Below are 21,627 nucleotides of genomic sequence, written 5' to 3'. Positions count from 1 at the left end.
GATGCATAACATTCGTTTCACAAGAATGAAGGTACTAGATTATTTAGGGTTGGCCTGATTTCTAATGATCCTTAGCATTAGGTAAGGTGTCACGAAAAATTTACAAGGATTGAAGTGGACATTACATTTCAATTCTACCACTCCCCTGATCCACATTAATTGTCGCATCTTTAGTCGGAGGGAGTAGCTAATTATTCGTGTGTTGCAACAGGGGCAACATAATTTAACGGTTCAACATCAGTCGTGTCCGACATAAGCTTACACCCACCATGCGCTTGGTAAGATTTTGGTTTGATTTGAGTATGCGTAGGGGGAGGCAACAAAAGTTTTGACTTATTGAGTTTTCCGTGATACTTGATTTGATTTCGTTGAGTTAAGGCAGGATGCAGTTTTGGTGGAATCTGATCTGGTTAACACATGCCATTGTTACTTTCAAAGAAATAAAATAAAAATACATGACGTTGTTTTGAGTAGGACATGGAAATATCAATTTGATTTAATGCATGGGGAAGGAGGTGAGGATAATCCTATCAACTTGCCTTTAATACTTAGAGATAGAGATATAAAGATAAAGGTAGAGTTAGAGATGGAGATAGAGATAGAGATAGAGAAGATACAATTTTGTAATTTGGAAATCCTTTTTGAACATGGAAATCCTGTGAGCCGAATGAGCCTTGAATCTGAGCCGATTTAAAAGAGGAAAATTTCTAAGAGGGTCTCCTCGTCGTCGTCGGGCCGGCCGGACCGACGGAGCCCTCAGCCCTCAGTCCGCTCGCTGCCTTTACCGACAAATCACGCGACCGCGTGCCCACCAAATCCCAAATCTCACCGTCTCCGCCCCCCTCCCCTCCCCCCACCCCCAGATCGCACCAACCGCCGCCGATGGCCGCCGCCGCCGCGCCGCTCGCCGCGGCTCTCCTGGCCGTCCTGCTGGCGCTCGCGGCCCCTGCGGCGGCCGAGATCCGGGCGACGGCGATCCGGGCCGACCCGCGCACCATCATCCCGCTCGACGAGTTCGGCTTCTCCAACCAGGGCGTGCTGGAGCTCAACGTGACCGGCATCGCCTTCGACCCGCCGGCCTCCCCGGACCTCGACCTCTCCCAGTTCGGCTTCTTCCTCTCCACCCTCGACGCCTGGGTGCACGTCCTCCGCCAGCTCCAGGACCTGGAGGTCACCTGCGCGCTCCAGTCCGACCTCGTCAGGCTCGCCTACTCCTTCGACCGCCTCCGCCCGCCCGCCAACCCCGCCGGCGTCCCGGTCGCCCGCTCCTCCTCCTTCACCCACGCCTTCCACGTCACCGAGCCCGGCCAGTACACGCTCGTCTTCGCCAACTGCCTCGCCGGCGCCGGCGGCGACCTCCGGGTCTCCATGGACGTCAGCTCCGCCATGTACAACGTCGACCCGGCCACCGGCCAGCGCGCCTACCTCTCCGTCGGCTCCTCCGCGCTGCCCTCCATCTACTTCCTCTTCTGCGTCGTCTACGCCGCGCTCGCCGCCGGCTGGGTCTCCATCCTGCTGCGCAAGCGCACCGCCGTCTTCCGGATCCACTACTTCATGCTCGCCGTGCTCGTGCTCAAGGGCTTCAACCTCCTCGCCGAGGCCGAGGACAAGTCCTACATCGAGCGCACCGGCACCGCCCACGGCTGGGATGTGCTCTTCTACATCTTCAGCTTCCTCAAGGGGATCTCGCTCTTCACGCTCATTGTGCTCATCGGCACTGGCTGGTCCTTCCTCAAGCCCTACCTGGCGGACCGTGAGAAGAAGGTGCTCATGGTCGTCATCCCCCTGCAGGTAGTGGCCAACATTGCGCAAGTGGTCATCGATGAATCTGGGCCGTATGCCCGAGACTGGGTCACCTGGAGGCAGATATTCCTGCTGGTGGATGTGGTCTGCTGCTGTGCCATTCTCTTCCCGATTGTGTGGTCAATCAAGAACCTCCGGGAGGCTGCCCGCTCCGATGGGAAAGCGGCGGTGAACCTGATGAAGCTCACCCTTTTCCGCCAGTACTACGTGGTTGTCATCTGCTACATTTACTTCACACGTGTTGTGGTGTACGCGTTGGTGACCATCACCTCGTACCGGTATCTCTGGACAAGCGTTGTGGCTGGAGAGATTGCCACCCTTGCATTCTATGTATTCACTGGGTACAGGTTCCGGCCTGAGGTGCATAACCCATACTTTGCCATTGATGATGATGAGGAAGAGGCAGCAGCTGAAGCACTCAAGTTGGATGATGAATTTGAGCTATGAGTACTAAAATCTGGCGGCCTTTTCCCTGCCAGTGCTACACAGGTGTTATATGTGCTTCTACAGGACAAATGCTTTCACAAGACAAATGCGATAGACTGGTATCTAGTCCATACCCTTTTGTTTTTCATTTGAAGTTAGTTAACATTTTGTGTTACTGTAATTTGGTATCAACCACCCTGTGTGTGTGCGTGCGTGTGTCAAGCAATGCAGCAGCTTGATTGTACTTAAATACATTCTTGAGATGAGCTGTTCTTCATTGTACCTCTGTAGCTATTGTTGTATCTAGATGTTTACTTTCTGTCTGGTAAAAGAAGTTTACTGTGATTCAGTTTGTTGATTCATATGATGCTAACTGTTGCTCTGAGTTCTGACTTATTCTACATTACCCGTATGCACGTCCTGTTGCTTTTGTTCTGTAGGATCCTTTTGTTGTATGACGGGGAAACAAATTGAAGTCTACAATGCACTTGAGTAGGTGAACACAGAAATTACTGGCTGGTACCTAGAGCAGCATAGTATGTTGCAAATGTTGTTTGTGTTTCACATGATTCTGACCTACTTGAATGTTTCATGTGCATTATCATTGTGTTGCATATGCTTTGATAGTATTGTGAAGGTTTAACATATAAGCATCACCTTGATCCTTGAAATTTTATCCCTAGAGTCAGTACACCTGTCTAGTTAGAGTAAACCGCCACTTTATTTTGTAGTTTGTCTGTGTTGGGATTTTCAGTTAGGACTATTTAGCACACATCAGCAAAGACAGTAAGTTGCCCCTTGAAATGTCTAATTTGACTATGTCTAGTTGATTTTGGTATTTTAATTATTGAATAAGATTATATGTCTATGAATTTTATCTACAGTTTGCCCTTGTCAAAGTACTAAACTGCTGTGTTGAAAGGTGCGCTGGGCTATGGCCAATCTGCACTTTGATCCTTGAAATTTTGTCCCTAGAATCAGTACACTGTCTAATTAGAGTACATCCCAACTTTTTGCAGTTTGTCTTGTTTGGGATTTTCAGTTAGGAAGCTTGCTATCCATGTGCCAGAGCCATGAGTTGGTCGCGAGATCTTATGGGTTTCACCTCTAGCCTACCCCAACTTGTTTGGGACTAAAGGCTTTGTTGTTGTTGGGATTTTCAGTTAGGACTGTTGAGCACATATCAGCAAACGCATAAATTGCCCCTTGGAATGTCTAATTTGATTATGTCTAGTTGATTTTGGCATTTCAATTCTTGAATAAGGTTATATATGTCCATGAATTTTATCTACACTTTTGCGCTTGTCAAAGTACTGAACTGTTGTGTTGAAAAGGTGCGCTGGGCTATGGCCAATCTGGACTTTGATATTGTGTCGCATCTCATTGCAGCGTTGATTTTTCATAGTTGGGGTAGTATTTTTATTTTAGAGCATCTTTGTATTATTTACAGTGGTACTAAACAGTTATTATTTACAGTGGTACTCCAGATAGTTTCTCCTGTCTTAACTTAATCATCTTCTTGTATTACATTGTCTTCGTTTTTTCTTCATAGTTTGCTGCATCTTCAGATATACACTGTTTTGCTATGTCTAAAAATGTTCTCTAATTTGATCTTAGGAAATGAGCACATAGTTTGAAAATTTGATCTGGTGGACATGATTTACAGCATATAGAATGATGCCAGCTTTGTTCTGTAAGTAGAAGACCAAAATGTCTCACCCATCTGGGATCATAAATGGTCATTTTGCTTTGTATATACCTCTTTCTTATATTGAAATCGGACTTGATATCTATGAGGCTTGGCATCCCCCATGATTCAATCCTTGACACTGGATTCTACAAGGGCAGATAGTTCCATTTCTTGGTCCTTTTAGGGTTTAATGGATCCGGGCCTAGTTAAGTATAGGCTTGGGCTTGTGGTTGAATGCTGTCATTGCCCTAGCCCATGCTTTGCTTCTGGAGTTGTAATTTCAGATCTTTCATTAGCCTGTTCCTGAAGCATGATAGAGAAGATGCACTCCAGAGCAGCACTTCCTTACATGCAACAACTATAAGAATTTCATCCATAGACATATTCCAGTCTTTTGCATCTATTCAGGCTGAACCAGACTGCAAGAATGGAAGTCCTTTTTCTGTAACTAGGAAGTTGCTTGCTTTGCTGGGTATGACTGAAAAATACACGCATCTCGTTATGACTAAAAGATACATGTACAGCTTTGACTGCTATTGATAAAATATGTATGTGGGGTGTCTAAAAGATCTTAACATTGCTTTGGATCTACAATAGAAGACATAAAAACAAGTGAAGTTGACTTAGGTTACTGCTAAACAGGAAGTCATCGACCTTTTGTTTTTCATTTGAAGTTGGTTACATTTTTCCTTACCGTAATTTTTTTATCAACGATCTTGTGTGTGTTCTTGTGTCAAACAATGCAGCAGCTTGATTGTACCTAAATACATTCTTGAGATTAGCCGTTAGTCATTGTACCTCTGTAGCTATTGTTGTATCTAGATGTTTACTTTCTGTCTGGTAAAAGAAGTTGACTGTGATTCAGATTGTTGATTCATATGGTGCTAATTGTAGCTCTGAGTTCTGACTTATTCTACATTACCTGTATGCATGTCCTGGTGCTCTTGTTTTGTAGGATACTTTTGTCGTATAGAGGGGGAAACAAATTTAAGTCTGTAACACACATTAATAAAGTTCAACACGGAAACTATTGATCGGTTTCTAGAGCAGCATAATAAGTTGCAAATTTTTGTATTTCACATGATTCTGACCTACTTGCATGTTTTATGTATGCATTATCATTTTGTTGCATATGCTTTGATGTTATTGCGAAGGTTTAACATATAGACGTCACCTTGATCCTTGAAATTTGATCTCTTGATTCAGTACACTGTCTAGTTAAGAGTATGTCCCCACTTGTGGCGGTTTGTCTAGTTTGGGATTTTCAGTTAGGACTTGATGAGCACACATCAGCAAGCAGAATAAGTTGCCCCTTGAAATGTGTAATTTGACCATGCCTAGTAGATTTTGACATTTCAATTTTTTATAAGGTCATATGCTCTATAAATATTATCTACAGTTTGCCCTTGTCAAAGCGCTGAACTGTTGTGTTGAAGACTGCATTAGGCTATGGCCAATCTGGAGTTTGATATTGTGTCATACCTCATTGCAGCGCTGATTTTTCTCTCTTTGTGACCTGATACACAGTAGTGAAGGCATTAAATTTTTTTTTTGGTGCTATATGAAGCCATTTGACCAGAAATCTTCCAACTTCCATTGTACAAGAAAAATGAGTGGGCTATAATAAACACGCAAGTGGCACATTGCATGAAACATTTCAGTTGGACTGGATACTTTTATTGGCCCCCAGAGGACTTATCTGCCTCTAGGGAGATTGAATTGCAGTCAAATCTTGTCGCATTAGTATAATCATGGAAGGAAAGTAAATTGGTTCCCTGCTAGACTAGGAAAATTGTAAGCCATTTCTTAATTCAGTTGGGAGTCCTGCAGGTTTGTTCAAAGCATCATGTCATTAGAAGAGGTACATCTTTGCTGCATGTATTTTCAGAAATGAACTAACTGGTGTATTATTTGAAAGTGGTACTAGCAGGCAGGGCGGGTGTGGGCAGTTTTTTTATTTTTTAGAGCATCATCGCTGGATGTATTTTCAGAAACGTAGTAAACAGGTGTACTATTTACAGTAGTACTAGCTGCAGTCTTGCAGATGGTTTCTTTTGTCTTAACTGAATCATCTTGTATTTTTTCTTCTTCATAGCTTGCTCCATTTTCAGATGTACACTGTTTTCCTATGTCTCAAAATGCTCCTAGTTTGATCTTTGAAAGTAAGTGTGTGGTTTGAAATTTTGATCTGCTGGACATGATTTACGGCATCTAGAAATATGTCAGTTTTGTTTTGTAACTAGAAGACCAAAGTGTGTTACTCACCTGGGATCTTAACTGTTCATTTTACTATATTCCTTGTATTGAAATCGAACATGCATCTCCCATGACTGAAACCAGCAACACTGAATTCTACAAGGGCAGTTGATTCCATTCCTTGGTCCTTTTAAGAATTTAATGGCCCTGGGCCTAGTTAAGTATAGGCTTGGGCTTGTGGTTGCATGCTACCATTGCCCTAGCCCATGTATTTTCAGAATTGAGCTAAAGATGTGTATTACTTCGAAGTAGCACTAGCAGGTTTGGGGGTAATATTTCTGATTTTAGAGCACCCGGTCTATCACTTACAGTGGTGGTCGCAGATGGTTTCTCTTACCTTAGCGACAATCATCTTCTTGTATTACAGTCTTCTTTTCTTCATAGTCTGCTGCATCTTCATATGTACCCTGTTTTGCTATGTCTCAAAATGTTGCTAATTTGATATTTCAAAATAAGTGTGTGGTCTTAAATTTGGATCTGCTGGAGATGATTTGCGGCATCTGGAGTTATGTCAGCTTTGTTCTGTAACTAGAAGACCAGAGTTTCTTGCTCACCTGGGATCTTAACTGTTTATTTTACTATATTCCTTTTATTAAAACTGAACTCGATGGTACTGGTTGATATTTATGAGACTTGGCATCTCCCATGACTCAATCAGTGACACTGGACTGTGGATTCTACAGTAGCAGCTGATTCCATTTCTTGGTCTTTGAGGATTTAATGGACCTGGGCCTAGTTAAGTATACGTTTGGGCTTGTGGTTGAATGCTGTCATTGTCCTAGCCCATGCTTTGCTTCTGGAGTTGTAATTTCAGATCTTTCATTAACCTGTCCCTGAAGCATGATAGAGAAGATACTCTCCAGAGCGGCAGTTGCAGTCTTTTGCATTTATTCATGCTGAACCTGATTATGAGCATGGAAGTCCTCTTTCTGTAACTAGGAAGTTGCCTGCTTTGCTCACTGAAAAATACATGCATCTCGGTATGACTGATTTTTTCTTTTACATGTACAGCTTTGACTGCTATTGATAAAATATGTTTGTGGGGTGGCTAAAAGATCTTAGCATCGCTTTGGGTCTACGACAGATGATCTAGAAACAAGTAAAGGGGACTTAAGGTAGTATGTACTACACTGGAAGTCAAAGATGCATTGAGGCCACTTAAATAGTTTTAGCGCAAAAGAAAGCGTAGTTATGGTTTAAAAGGATGCAACTTTCCTTGGTGAAAGTCTGCTGACAAGTAATCCGTGGTTTCTATGCGGTGAAACAACTAGTATTATTTTATTATAGAGATGAGCTTAATAGGATTTGATTTCCACCCGTACTTGGGAGAAGGAAAACGTCCAGATCGTGCTTGTTAGGGTAAATCTTACTGAATCTACCATAATGAAAAGTTCGTTATGACGTGTTAATGGATGGTTTCAGAACCCGTGATCATTAACAAGGTGGAGCAACTTTTCATCTAGTGGATGGAGCTATGCATAGTAAAGCCCGGATAATAGCTTCCCTAGTAATTGTTCTCCTTTTTGCTCATGTTAACATCAGATCTTTAGGGAAGGCACTTCCCCCTCAGAGTTAGTGCCTGGAGCTGCTGATTTGATTTGGTGTTGAAAACTTTCATGCCTCCTTATCGTGCAGCTAAAATAAATAAACCAAGTTTGTTACTCCTCTGGTGCTGTGGGCACTCCCTCAAGTCACTAGCTCTTGCCGGCCTGGTCATGCACGGTGCAGACATGGACAAATGGTTATCCTGGTATGGACTCTCCTTTTACCCTTTATGTTATGCTGTTTTGCTACTGCTTAGCTAGCTAGGGCAAGATCGCGTGCATCTTCTCCATGAATGACTTTGGTGGCCTGTCACAGTCTAGTTCCCAGATGGTGCTTGCCTTGGTCTGCACTTGTTGGCATGTTTCCACCCATCTGCACTGGGGGTTGTACGTGGTCTGATGATTGATCCTTCGGATGCAGGTTCGACAGTATCGCGAGGCTACACGTAGGCGACGCTGGTGATGGAAGCTCCTGCTGCTGCTTTATTTGCTCTCAGGCCTGACGCCCACTACACAAGCCAAAGCAGAGGACGACGTGGCGTTGCGGTGTAATCTGTCTGATTCATGGGAAGAAGTGTGACGCATACTACATTCTTGAGCATTCGCAACCTTTTTCCATGTGATCGATGGAAGAAGACTGTCTGATTCATGGGAAGAAGTGTGACGCATACTACATTCTTGTGCATTCTTGTGCATTCGCATACTACATTCTTGTGCATTCACAACCTTTTTCCATGTGATTGATGGAAGAAGACTGTCTGATTCATGGGAAGAAGTGTGACGCATACTACATGTGACGCATACTACATTCTTGTGCATTCTTGTGCATTCGCATACTACATTCTTGTGCATTCACAACCTTTTTCCATGTGATTGATGGAAGAAGACTGTCTGATTCATGGGAAGAAGTGTGACGCATACTACATTCTTGTGCATTCGCAACCTTTTTCCATGTGATTGATGGAAGAAGACGGGATCGAGAGTGCGCTACTGTGTTCCAGAATCTCAATTCTGAATCCCCGCAAGTGTGCTGAGCAATTTACTATAACTTACTTGCTTTTCGCCAGTCAGAATGCAGGTGAGTTCTGTTCTCTCGCTAACATACATGCGAGTTCATTCGAGATTAAATTGTTAGTATTATATATTCTCATGAGCTCCATTTTCGCTTGTTTCTGTAGCCAGATGCCAACTGCAGAGCTGATGTTCTCCGTGCCCGACTTTGGACCACCAGCAGAGTTCTTCCACACAGCACGTCAGGTGCAAGTAGTTTAGCCATAGCACATCACCAAACATATGTAGATAACATATTTTTCTCACTGTTGGTTAGTTTCCCTTTGTCAAATGCGCCCGTCTGCTTTCAGGTTGCCTGCACGCAAGAGGCTTCAGGCCAATTCTTGATCACCATACAGGTGAGCTGAAGCTACACCTGACCTACTAATAAACCTGGTTCGTTCCACACGGACACTCGAGACAAGTTCAAACCGAAGCCTCTTCCAGGTTATGAAAAATGTTTCCTAGGTTATGAAAAATTTTCCTTCACAAAAGAAGTGGATTTATTTACTCATACAGTTTGTCCTTGTTTTGCAGTCCAGATTTGATCTGTGGCAATGCTGAAGAAGGCTCTGATTATCTACTCCAACCATCAGCTCAATCATTGGAGGAACAGAGCTAGTGCGAGGCCTCGCCCACGCTACCTAGGATTCCTAGGACTAGTCACTTATTCTCCCGTCCTTGCGATCGTGGTGGGGTGTTAGGTGCCGCCAATATAATGCAGATGATTAGAGTTAGACGCCGGATCTCCGACGGCAACATACATAGTGGCGGCTGTCGACGGTGCATGGGGGAGCAGTAGTAGTACGTAGACAGGCGCCGGGTGCTGGCCGCCGTGATGATTGGCGCGCTGGCCTCTTTGGTCTTGGAGATCAATCACTCTGCAAAGCTGCTGCAGGCCAAGGGAGTCATGGTGGAGGGAGAATCCTTGGCCCTTGGCCTTTTGATTGTGCGTGTGGCTTTGCCATGCACGACTTCGGCCGTTAGCGCAAGCATGATGATGATGCCATCCTGATGCCAAAATTTTGTCACAACCCGATCACGCCATCTAGTTAAACTAGACTCAGTAGTTTAAAGCCAACTCCATCATGCATATACATTTGTCTCTCTTTCGGTTGGTGTCGACGTTGTTGTTACTTACTATATGCTCACGAGTCTATACTACTCATGACTATTTGCTTCATGCTCATGCGATTAATTTGGTTAGGCAAAGTGCATCCAGTCAATGAGTATTATTTAATGGTTATGCAATCATTTTTTGTTAAGCAAAGGTACGAAACGAGAAAGAAAAATGGGAGCACGCTGAGCTGGTCAAACGGCAAGTATCGACCGAGAGCAATATTGAGGATGGAAACATCACAATGATGGAGCCGATCGGATGAGTACACCCTGGAGGATATTCACCTGACTCGTGCTTTTAGAATCTTCGTTCACCAAAGACTCATGCCATGCTGGGGGTCTTTAGATATCGTCTTTACACCTAGTATTAGACTTGAGATGGAATATCCTCCGGCTGGAGGGCAATCCCTCTTCGTCGCAAGTCCGGTCGCCGTCCAAAGACGATTCTAAAGCACCAGAGTCAGCTGCCCCACTAATCTTTTATTCCAGCTCTACAAAGCTGCTCCCAGAATTGCTTCTCACACGCTCTTCGAATGTCAGACGTTCTAGGAAAATGTAGGCCGCGATGTTAACCTATTTGCAGGTGTGGGCCGGGTGCCAATGTGGCACAACATTAGGCAGTTTTTTGTGCCACCGAAGCGTCCACGTAGAAGGCCACTCCCCAATCCGTTGCAATTCTCGTGTGTTGGAAAATCTCACAAGAAATTAACAGTAAGGCCTTCAAGTAGAAATCAGCAGGGCCCTCTATGTCGGCGCAAACATCAAGGAGGAAGGTCGAGCTTGGCTCATTGTCCTTCTGTGATTTGAGTGATTTGAGCCCATTTTACTTTAGATATTGGCCAACATGTTTCCTTCTTCTTAATCAATGAAAAGGCAAAGCTCTGCCTTGTTTCAATTCTAAAAATTGAAGTACCCGACTGACAGAATAGTTTAAGAGGTCAACTAACAGAGTTGTGTGCTCATGAATTTACAATTAGCCAATGAGTACCACAATCTATCGTGGATGGAAATCAACACATGGAATGGGACGATTTTAGGGGTGAGACACTTTATTTGTATGCTCAATATATAGGTGTAAAGTACACATCATCTCAAGTCAAGCTACTCGAGTGAAGTAACCCCACAGGATTGGGCGCCTCCTAAATGCAAGATATTCGCATGGCTTGCCCTTTGGGACCATCTTTGGGCGTCGGACCGACTTGTGACAAGAGGATAGCTTCACCAATCATTATGCTAGCTCTGCGAAGACACTCCCGAGATTGCTTCCTACATGCTCTTTGAATCTCGATATTTCAATAGAATATGTGCCGCAACGCTAACCTATTTACTAGGCATGGATCAGTTGGCTATGTGGCATACCATCGGGATGGTTTAACGTGCCATTTAGGCGTCCCTGCAATAAGGATAGTCTCCATTAGTTGTGATTCTCGCGCATTGCAAAATCTGAAAAGAAAGGTATGCTAGGGTCTTCAACTAAAAACCACCCATGCCCTCTGTGTTGGTGGAAAAAAATCACGGAAGAAGGTCGGGCTTGAATCACTGGGAAGCAAAGCATTTTGCACAAATTATGCCTTAGCATGCACTTTTTTGAATAGGGGGGAGGGGGGAGGATTCCCACTTGGCGATATGAGTTTTTCTTCTTCTATTCTGGGTCTTTTCCTATTTCTTTCCTTCTCCTTAGTAATTCTTTAGGAAACTCTCCTGCTGCTCTTTCAGTTCATAAAAATAATAATCAATGAAAAGGCCCCATTCAATTTTTTTTAAATGAAGTACCCTACAGACTATTGTAAGTTTTCAATTGATTAACAAACTTTCTCTCTGCTCACCAGATTTCAGTTAGCTAATTACCCCTTCTGTTCCTTTATATAAGGTGTATTTGTTTTTTTGATAAAATTTAAGGTGCATTTCTTTTAAATCTTACTAATCCTTTTTTATCCCTCCATATAAAAGGATAGTATCTCTCTCCTGATTACCTCTATCTCGTAGAAAAAAAGGAAACTATATCTCTCTCTCAATTGCATGTACCTCTTACTTTCCTGCACTCACTAATTTACTTACCACTGACCAACAAATTTGCCAAGAGTAATTTTGTCCGAACACCTCTCTAATTGTGCGCCTTGATCATCGTGCCAAACATAATACACCTTACATAAAGGAACGGGGGAGTAACTATCAACTGGAGAAGGAAAAATCTGGCACCTGGAAAGTATATATGTACTTGTTGCATGACAAATGACATGATATCTTTGAAGTGGACTAGATCTTTGTTCTGCTCTAAGTAATGAATGAATATACAAAAGCAAATCTCTATGGCTTTGGAGCCGCCACGCACGGCCGGCTCCATGCACGCAAAGTTAATTAAAAACCAAGCAAGGCATCCATCCATCCATCCATCCATAACACCACACTACTACATACCCATGGCTGACTTGGTGTTAGCTCGTGCCAGGTCCAAATCAGCTCTGCAAACCTCTCCACTTACATCACACGATCAATTCATGGCCTACACGTAAGGAACAAAATAAAAGAGAAACCACATACGCACATACATTCTTGCTCCCATCATCACCCAAAAAGATGTTGGTAAGAGTAATTTTCTTTCTTTCTATATCTTCTTTCCTCTTTCCGGAGGGCCAGCTAGCAGGAAAGAAAGCGGAAGGAATTAAGGGACAGCAACGGTGCTTGGCAAGCGTAGGTACGTACGTCGCCGTCGGTGGCCGGTCGTCGCCGACGGCAGTGCTAGACGAGCTTCGGGGGTACACATCGCAGCACGTACCGCCAGCGCCACAGGCATCAATCAGATAGATGGATGGATGGATGCAGGAAACGACAAATCGGCCCTGCATCAAAGATAACAAATCAGCGAGTGCCCGTGGGGCGACGGAAAAATTCGATCGCCGTCCGGCGGTGCTCGCTGGCGTCGAAAAGCCAAGGGGGGGCGTGTTTGTCATCGCACTGGCCAGCGACAACTCGCTCTTGATTCGGCCATCATGTTTGTGCTTTGCATGGCCCCAATCCGCACACGCGCTGACACCATGCACGTAGCTTGAACATTCTCCATTGTCTGAATATTTTTCTCCCCACCAAATCAGTACGCTACTACTACGTGCGTATGTATCCATATCCATCAATTACCAGACCTGCTTTAATAGGTGATCTTGTCGTTGCTGCGTCCATCGACCAACCAGTTAGTTAGTACTCCTTTCGTTCGGAAATACTTGTCATCAAAATGGATAGAAAAGAACATGTTGGTGACTTCCGGACGGAGGGAGTATTCCCATGATTATCCCGTAGAGAAGCTCACTAGCGAGGTAAAAAAAGCTAGGATATATCCCTCCATTAGAGAGTGATCACCGGCTATAATTGCGCCCCAGAAGAAGTGTGCACAACCTCCACTAATAATCAACCAAAGAGGCAGTCGATCGAGGCGGAGAGCGAGAGATGATCATGCGTGACAATTCAGTTTTAACGGTGCACGCACTAGCTAGCAGAGCCAATGCAAGCTCCCTCACTCTCAGCGTGAGTAAGTGAACATTTCACAGCAAGCTACCTAGGCAGCTAGCTCAAGTGTAGCGAGTTAGCGACAACAAAAGAAACCAACACCAACAAACAGAAAAAAAAAATGGGTAGACTGTTGTTGCCGCTGGCGTCTAGAAGGTCCAAGTGTACGTGTGCCCATGGACACTCGGGCACGCACCACGGCTAATTTTGACATCATCTCCTCTTTGTTTTCATCTTATTTTCTTCACTTCCCGTGAACGAGGGGACAAATAAGTAACACAAAACGGTACACAGTCCTCCGATGCTACGTATATATTCCCAGTTAGGCAACGCAAACGGATGTGATATGATATATAGATGCATGCATGGTTCCAAACGGTGAAAATAAAAACCGTGTCTTCCAGTAGGCCACTGAGCAACAACAATATTACATCAATCAGTATGCACCGAGGCATGCCGACTACAGTAGAGCCGATGATCATCCACCCACCCATCCCATCCCATCCGTGTCGAAAATTCTTGTCTTTCCGCGTCGCCACGATAGACGAGCAGAAATGCACCGGCCATGCACTTTCCTGGTAAAAAAGACGTGGAAGTTCCCGTCACTCAAATCGGTGGATCATTGCCGGTAAAACTCATCATCACATGCACACGCAACGCCCATCATATAGTTCGTTCATGGGGCCGATTGAACGTGTTGCAGGTCGACACGCTCGCGCTGGGCCGGATTAGTTTAGATTAGATATCTGCCGTCGTTGGCTCGCTTCCATTTTTGGAGATAATTTAACTCATCGTTTGGTACACACGGAGACCCGACGACTCCTGCAGCACCATTGCAGCAACAGTGATGCATGCACGGCTCGATCGTGCGATGCACGGAGACACAGACACGGACAGGGTAGGGTAGGTAGTAGGCGAGCGCCGTACGTGATAGGGCCGTTCTAGGGTGCAGCAGCTAGTAGGGCCGTTCCGAGGCCAGCGGCGGGACACATCAAGGCCGGCCGAATCGCTGCAGTACGATTTTACGTGACAGAGAGAGACCGGCTCGATCGGGCACGAACGAATGGAACGGGGTAGTTAGTTATCTTTGGGTACAGATCCGAAAGGGTGAAGAACACACAAAACATAACAGGCCCTCTGCCGCTGTAATAACCGTACGTGTTGTCTTAGGGGAGCCACGTAGTACGTGACTCTCTTTTCTGGATGCGCGTACCGTATGTGATCGGTTGGGTCGAGCCGAGCGCGTCGGCAAAGGTGACGAGCGGGGGGACACAGGAGTCGCGCGCGAATTGACGCGCCACGCATACCACACCTCCATGCAATCTAGTAGTCTCTAACCAAACAGGGCCGGTCGTGAGATTTTGGGAGCCCAGGAAGAAACTAAAACTCGGGGCCTCATAGTATAACCGTGATATAACAATAAGTGGCTGGGTGTCCCGCGCATTTGAGCGCACTAGCCTTATATACTTTTGTAAACTAAGAGTTTTTGTTCTTTGTAAATCTCATATGGTTGATTACTAACATTTTATGATTTTCGTGATACTAATAGACCATGACATTATACCGATAAAAAAGAGAGCTCAAAATACTCCATGATGTAAAAGTCCACAAAACCAAAATTGCAGAACCTTACTTTACACACGCTTTTACCGAAAAAGGGTTTCCCCCCGCTTTGTATTACAAAGCAACAACATCGATACAACCCACGATAGGTGCTGGGGCGGAAGCAGCACAGGCACGCCCAAAAGAAAAAAAAAGAGAAAACACAAAAGAAAAAAAATGCCGACAACGGCGGATCAACAAAAACGAAGATGACTCGCCACCGCTGCGCCCGCCGGAGAGTTCCACCACGCTCCTAGCACCACGAAACGCCGCATACCAAGTAACACCTTCAAGAAGGAACGCGACGACAACGACGCTGCTACCGGACATGGCCTAGGGTTTCCCCCGGTACGCGAAGGGCCGTGGGAGGAAGGGGGATATCCGACGCCCTTCAGGAAGGCACAGCGACGCCCACGGGCGTCACTGCGTCGGTGCCGAACAAGCCGACAAGGATTTCTCCCAACCTCCTACTAACCACGACCCCAGACGATCCATCGCGCTCCACCATACTTGCCGTCCACCAATATGCGCCACCACGGACACGCAGTCACCATCGCCGTCTCACCGTGACAAGCGAAGCGAGACCGGCGGGATCGAGAGGAACCAGCCGAAAACGAGGAGCAGCAGGGTCAGCGGCCACGTGGGAGGGGACAACCTCCACCACCCTCGGCGGTGACCGACCGGACGTAGCTCAGGAGCAAACCAGGCACCCCTGCCCGGCCGAGCCCGAAGCGGGCTCGTGAAGCTCCCGTCGCTGCGCTGCAGTACACGCGCCACCGTCTCCGCCACCCCCAGCCCAAGCCACACCTCCGTCCGCCGGAAATGACGCCGGAAAGCACACGCCAGGCCCACCCAGACCCAGATGGGGCCCAAAAGGGCCCAGATCTGGGCCGGAAGGGCGCCGCCGCCAGCCACCGCGCCGCCCCGCAGCCAAGCAGCCACGCCACCGCCACCATGCCACCCGAAGCTGCGCCGCCTGCGAAGACGAGCCGCCACCGGATCCGAAGCCGACCTGGGTGCACCGCCGCCGGCGCCAACGCCCGAGCTACAGCGCCGCGCGGGGAGGAAGAGAACAGGGCCGCCGCCGCCGGCATCACGCGAGCCAGGCCCGGTGGCCTAGCCGGCGGCGGCGGGAGGGGAAAGGAGGAGGGGGGCCGCTGGGAGGGGCAGGGAAGGGGAGCCCCCGGTCGCCTCGCTCGGGGAGGCGACGCGGGGGGTACGGGGGAGGAGGGGAGGGGGAGGAGGAGCCGGGGCGCGCCCGCCGGCGGCCGGGGGCGGCGGGAGCGGGGGAGGGCGGCGGCGGCGGAGGGAAACCCTAGCGGGGAGCCGGGAGTCGTATATGACGTTACACACGCTTTTACAGATTCACCTTCTGAAGGGCCCTCCAAATTCGCCAAAAATTATATGATATATGGACTTCAACTATCAAAAGATCTCTTCATATGCAAAAAGTTGATTATCTATGAAGGAGATTAAACTATTGCCTTTGGTTATCAGTGCTCTACAACTCACAAATTGTTTTGTTTGCAACTCATAGATTGATAGGGTCCATTCTGCCAAGAATCACACCAAAATCCCAGCTTAAGACAGTAAAACAAAGACAACATATCATCCGTGGTCTCTCCCCTCGATTTTGACATCATGCACGTTCCGGTACTCCTTTTCAAGTGTGTTCTGTAATTACGCTCCTTAACCACCGGGAATCTCCTACAACAACCAACCAAATGGTGCTAATAACCTATCATCAATCGCCATGTTTTTCTATCGGCGCTGCAACTCTCCATGTGAAGAATGCCTGCCATTAGGCTGGCCACAGTGGAAGTAACATCACTAGTAACATCACACTTTTCAAGATAATTTTGCTTATGTGGCACATATTCAATAATGAGAGAGGTGATGCTGGTAACTTAGCTAGTTACTGTAACATCACACATATCAAGACAATATGAGTCTATAGGCTAATAAATGAACCATAACATGACAACACACATATGTTACTACCCACTATGGAGGTAGTAACATAGCCTAGTAAAATATGAAGTTACTAGCCTAAGTTACTACCCATTGTGACTAGTCTTATTAAAGAGCACAAGCATACACAGAAAAAAGTTGAAAAGTGCAAAAGCTATGCGTCCATATGTAAATGTAATAAATTACTTAGTTCGCTGATACGCAATAATAATAAGGTATATATACCTCAGATCAGTTGGATCCGCGTTGCTGATGGTCTGATAGGCCACTCAGCGATCTGGACTGGGGTGTATCAGTACGTCTACACTCGGTGATGAGCGGGTGGCACCGGAGATTGGAGAGCGGAGTTCGTCGGTGAAACGGGGATTCACGATCAGAACCCGGCGACGATCGAAACCCAGTAATTCACGATCAGAACCCTGTGGCAGATTGTGATCCTCATAGAGATCCGAATTCGCGGTTGGATCTTATATCTCGGCAGGGAATTATTAGAAAACCTAACAAACAACCGCGCCTTCAAGCCTACGACTCGCTAAAGGGAACGAGGAGTTGAGGAACGAGCGGCTGAGTGCGTGGGCTCGCCGCTGCTTGCGTCTACACGTCCAGCCCATGGCCTAGTTGGCTGCATAGATACCCATTACCATTTTGGGTGGGGGCCCCTACATCTCGGGGGCCCGGGACGGCCGCCCCCACTGCCCCCCTCAGGGCCGGCCCTGCAACCAAGCCGCGTCGTCGTCGTCGTCGTCGTCGATCCTTCCTTTTTGGCAATCGGAAAGCGCTTGTACGTACGACGAACTTGCCGGCCGCGTAAGCCACCCACCGGCAAGGCAGGGCAGTGCGTGGTCACCACCGTGGCCGCGCCTGCGCCCTCGCCCGACAGTCTCCGCGGGCACGGATCTGACGTGCGTGCGTGCGTGCGTGCATGCCGACGCTCGCTCGCTGGAGCGCGGGGGGCAGGCATGCACGGCCGACTTGGGCTATCGCGGGGCTTGCACCACGGAGAAGATCGATAGGCCGGCCTCGACGACTTGTCCCTGGCGCGACTTGTGCCTGCCGTGCAGACGTGCACGTACGGGTGAAGTAGGAAAGGACAGACGCGTGCACTGCCCAGCTGCTCATGCGCATTCCGTGTGTACGTGCAACGGGTTAATCACCGCGCGCCCAGCTAGCCAGCCTAGCTATTTGGAACGCGTGATATATAAAAAGCGCAGGAATATAAAAACATAGGAGTACTATATCCTCCACCTGCACATCTGTTCAAAGCGTCGTGTCCTGGACAAGTTGTGCTAGCAATTTTGTTAGGGACATCTCATCAATTGGTCAAATGTGGTTCCAAGTGAATTATATATATGGTACAAAACGTGGTTCACATTATTGGATTTCATAGGTGTGGATGGTACTATATACATCATAGGTGTGGATGGTACTATATGCATAGGTGTGGAAAAGACGTAGTTCGTACGACGAGCTTGCCGCGTAAGATCGACAGGCATACGTGCTGGGGCGGCCGCGGAAACAATGTGCCTGCCGTGCAATTTTGTTAGGGACATCTCATCAATTGGTCAAATGTGGTTCCAAGTGAATTATATGGTAGAAAACCGCAAACTCAATTTGGCTCCCAAAAATAATTTTGCAACTGTCAAAAAAATCAAGACAAAATTTTTATGTGATCTTAGTCACATCCAAATGCTACCTGCAAATTTTGAGACAAAAATGTTAGGCATTTTGGCCTGTGCAAAAAAACAAAAACAAATTGAAAACCAAATGTCACTCAATTTTGTATTTTTCACCGAAGAAACACTCCTGCTCCGTTTCGCATTAAATTTGTCAAGCATGCTTGCGACACTAACACAAACATCTACAAAAAGTTTCAGAATTTTTTGATCTTTTTACAATTTTTTTGAATTTAGTGTTCCGGTAGTAGCATATGCTCCCGGGAGCCAAAACGCCCTCCCAAAACAAAACATGCTTCACATTATCGCAAAAATTGAGATATAAGTCTCACCACATTACAAAATACACAATTCGACAAGGAATAAACTCAATTATTTTGACGCATAGTCGTGTGCAACTATTGTACTCCCTCCATATCAAAATACAAGACGCTTTTTAACACTATGACAGTGTAAAAAACATGATTTCACCTATACATGATTTTTTTTAATATGAAAGTTGTCGGAGACGCTCTGAGAAAACTACCCATGGAGGCATGGAGCCTCTTGTTCATACATTTGTAAGATCCGACGACCACTCGTTTAATTAATCGTCGAAAAGCTTACCGTGCAATTATGTCGGCATTATAAGGATATGCAAACAGATCGTCAACTCACCATTTCATAGGTGTAATCTCGACCAAATGAGGTCTTTTTTTATAACTTTTTTACGAAGAGACTGAATGAAGTCTATAATCGACCAAACTCCCACCCCTCTTCCCTATCCGGATAGAAATCTCATTTCATAAGTAGACACGGATAACAAAAAAAATGCACACATGCAGATCTTTAAATTAACAATCAATAAAGGGGTTTTTGACTTTTTGCCATCAATTACTTTACACTTTGACAATTTGCCACTCCTTACATCGTAATTGATCTATTATCATTCTTTACATTGGACTTTGGTTTTTTGCCCTCTATCAGATGGGTCCCCCATATAATGACCAAAATACCCATGCTCCCAGATTGACCAGGAACGGCTCATCCCCTTCCTCTCGCCGGCAGCAACACTAGAAGACCGCGGCGGCTACTCGACGGCGAGTCGCGCTCGGTGGTCCTCGATGGCCGACGGCCATGGTCGTCCGCGGCGACTCCATCCGGGCGAGGTGAGTCCTCTCTGTCCTGCTCCCCCTCCCGCGGCGGCTACATTCCGGCGTGTGTTCTGCCGCTGGCCACCACATTGCCGTGATGTGCCTTGACGCTGCTGCTTGTGCTCTGCAGCCGGCCCCGCGTTGCCGCTGCAGCTCCTCTGACCACGGCTGAAGGGACGCGTCGTACACCACAGCGCGGACGGGACGGGACGACCCTTCCCTTCGCCGCCTCCGGCAGCAACAGCTCGTCCATGGTGCAAATTGCAGAAGCCGACGCCGTGCTCTACTCCGTCGGTCTGTCCAACTGCTTGTGCAGGTCGTCCCGCGCAGTCCTCGAGCCGCATGGCCTCCGCCTCCGTGCACGTATCCAGCAGCGAGGGCCGCCGGCCTTGTACGGCTGCTGCTCCGCTACGCGACGTCAAAATGCACCATGTGGATTAACAGCGCATGCAGCCACAGAGCCTGCAACTTTCTGTTCTTTTCTTTTTGTAACGTTCTTAGAGCCCACATCTTAATCCGTCTCTTCTTTGCATGGATGGATGCATAAGTATGAGCAACATCGAGTGATATTAAATTCAGAACATCAATTTGGACAATAGTTATTTAGTAATTCCTTACATTGTTCCCTCGCTGCTGCTCCTTTTGCTCTTGCTGCTTGTCGCTTTCGCTCCTCTCTGCAGCAGAACCCCGGCGGCGGGAGCAGCACGAGCAACAAGGGAGGCAGGGAGCAGCACGGCTGTGCCACCGACGCCAGCCACCTACGGCATTTAGTACTCCGGCGGCGGTGAGCCAGTTCATCCCTGCCGTTTTGATTTCAATCGGTGAATTGACTGGATGCACTTGTAAAACTAGCAGAAAGGGTAGTTTCGTCCATTGTTTTATGCATATACTATGTTTATCATTTGCAATTATTGTTTTTATGTGAAAAAGTGGCAAAATATCAAAGTCCAATGTAAAAAGTGGCAGAATATCAATTACAATGTAAGCAGTGGCAAATTGTCGAAGTGCAACGTAAGTGGTGGCAAAAAATCAAAAAAACCCATCAATAAACTACAAACTCCATCCGCAACTTTGGTCAGTGAATTAGGTACTCCCAGCACAGTTGTAGTGTACCTTGAAATATCAAAGTCAACATCCATTGTTCTATCAATAATTTTCAATGGCAATTATTTCTATCAATTTCTAGTCTCCATCCTCGCTTTTGGCTCCTGTAGGGGGAAAAGCAGGAGACAGATATGCACAGCAGGGCCGAACCCTACAACTGAGCTGCAGAATCAACATCCATGCATATGCACACCCTTCTTTATCAGTTCACCAGACAAGTCAAGAAAGCTGTTCCACTTATTGCTCCGGGCTTTCTTCCCTCCAATAGCTAACTTTTACTACCTTGTGGAACTTGATTTCCTCTTAATAATTTATGACAGCGTCACGCATGAACATGAAAGAAAAGAGAGAAACGGCTGGCACACGCACATCTTTTACTTTCTGCTGCTTAATTTCCTCTTGTAATTTATGACAACGTCAACCATGAACATGAACGAAAAGAGAGAAACGGCTGGCACGCACACATTGATCGACCGTTCCTGTTGCTGTCTTGCTGATCGACGGTGCTGTTCTGTTGCCGTGGTGGTTATGCTGGCCATCCCGTGGTGCCTGATGATTTACCCGGCGATGGCGGTGGGGATCAGCTCGGTTTGGGGTATGGTTTTCGTGGAGATTTTTAAGGTCGCTGTCCTTTCTCGGAGCTCCTCCTCTCTCTCTCTCTCTCTCTCTCTCTCTCTCTCTCTCTCTCTCTCTCTCTCTCTCTCTCTCTCTCTCTCTCTCTCTCTCTCTCTCTCTCTCTCTCTCTCTCTCTCTCT

At 46.6% G+C, this 21,627-nt stretch overlaps 1 protein-coding gene across 1 annotated transcript; it reads left to right on the top strand.

The window, feature by feature from the left end:
- Nucleotides 1-725: 725 nt before the first annotated feature.
- Nucleotides 726-2,591, top strand: LOC123149382 (protein CANDIDATE G-PROTEIN COUPLED RECEPTOR 7). Its single transcript, XM_044569028.1, has one exon. It carries the CDS (start codon nucleotides 883-885, stop codon nucleotides 2,248-2,250), a length of 1,368 nt encoding a protein of 455 aa, XP_044424963.1. The 5' UTR covers nucleotides 726-882; the 3' UTR covers nucleotides 2,251-2,591.
- The last annotated feature ends 19,036 nt before the right edge of the window (nucleotides 2,592-21,627 follow it).

The sequence above is a fragment of the Triticum aestivum genome, chromosome 7A (genome assembly GCF_018294505.1).
Source record: "Triticum aestivum cultivar Chinese Spring chromosome 7A, IWGSC CS RefSeq v2.1, whole genome shotgun sequence".
Classification (NCBI taxonomy): Eukaryota; Viridiplantae; Streptophyta; class Magnoliopsida; order Poales; family Poaceae; genus Triticum; species Triticum aestivum.
The sequence above is the reverse complement of the archived record's forward strand: the minus strand, read 5'-3'. Positions and strand labels throughout refer to the sequence as shown.

Coding starts and splice junctions, on each gene's coding strand:
- LOC123149382 (XM_044569028.1), top strand. CDS start 883: ATGGCCGCCGCCGCCGCGCCGCTCGCCGCGGCTCTCCTGGCCGTCCTG.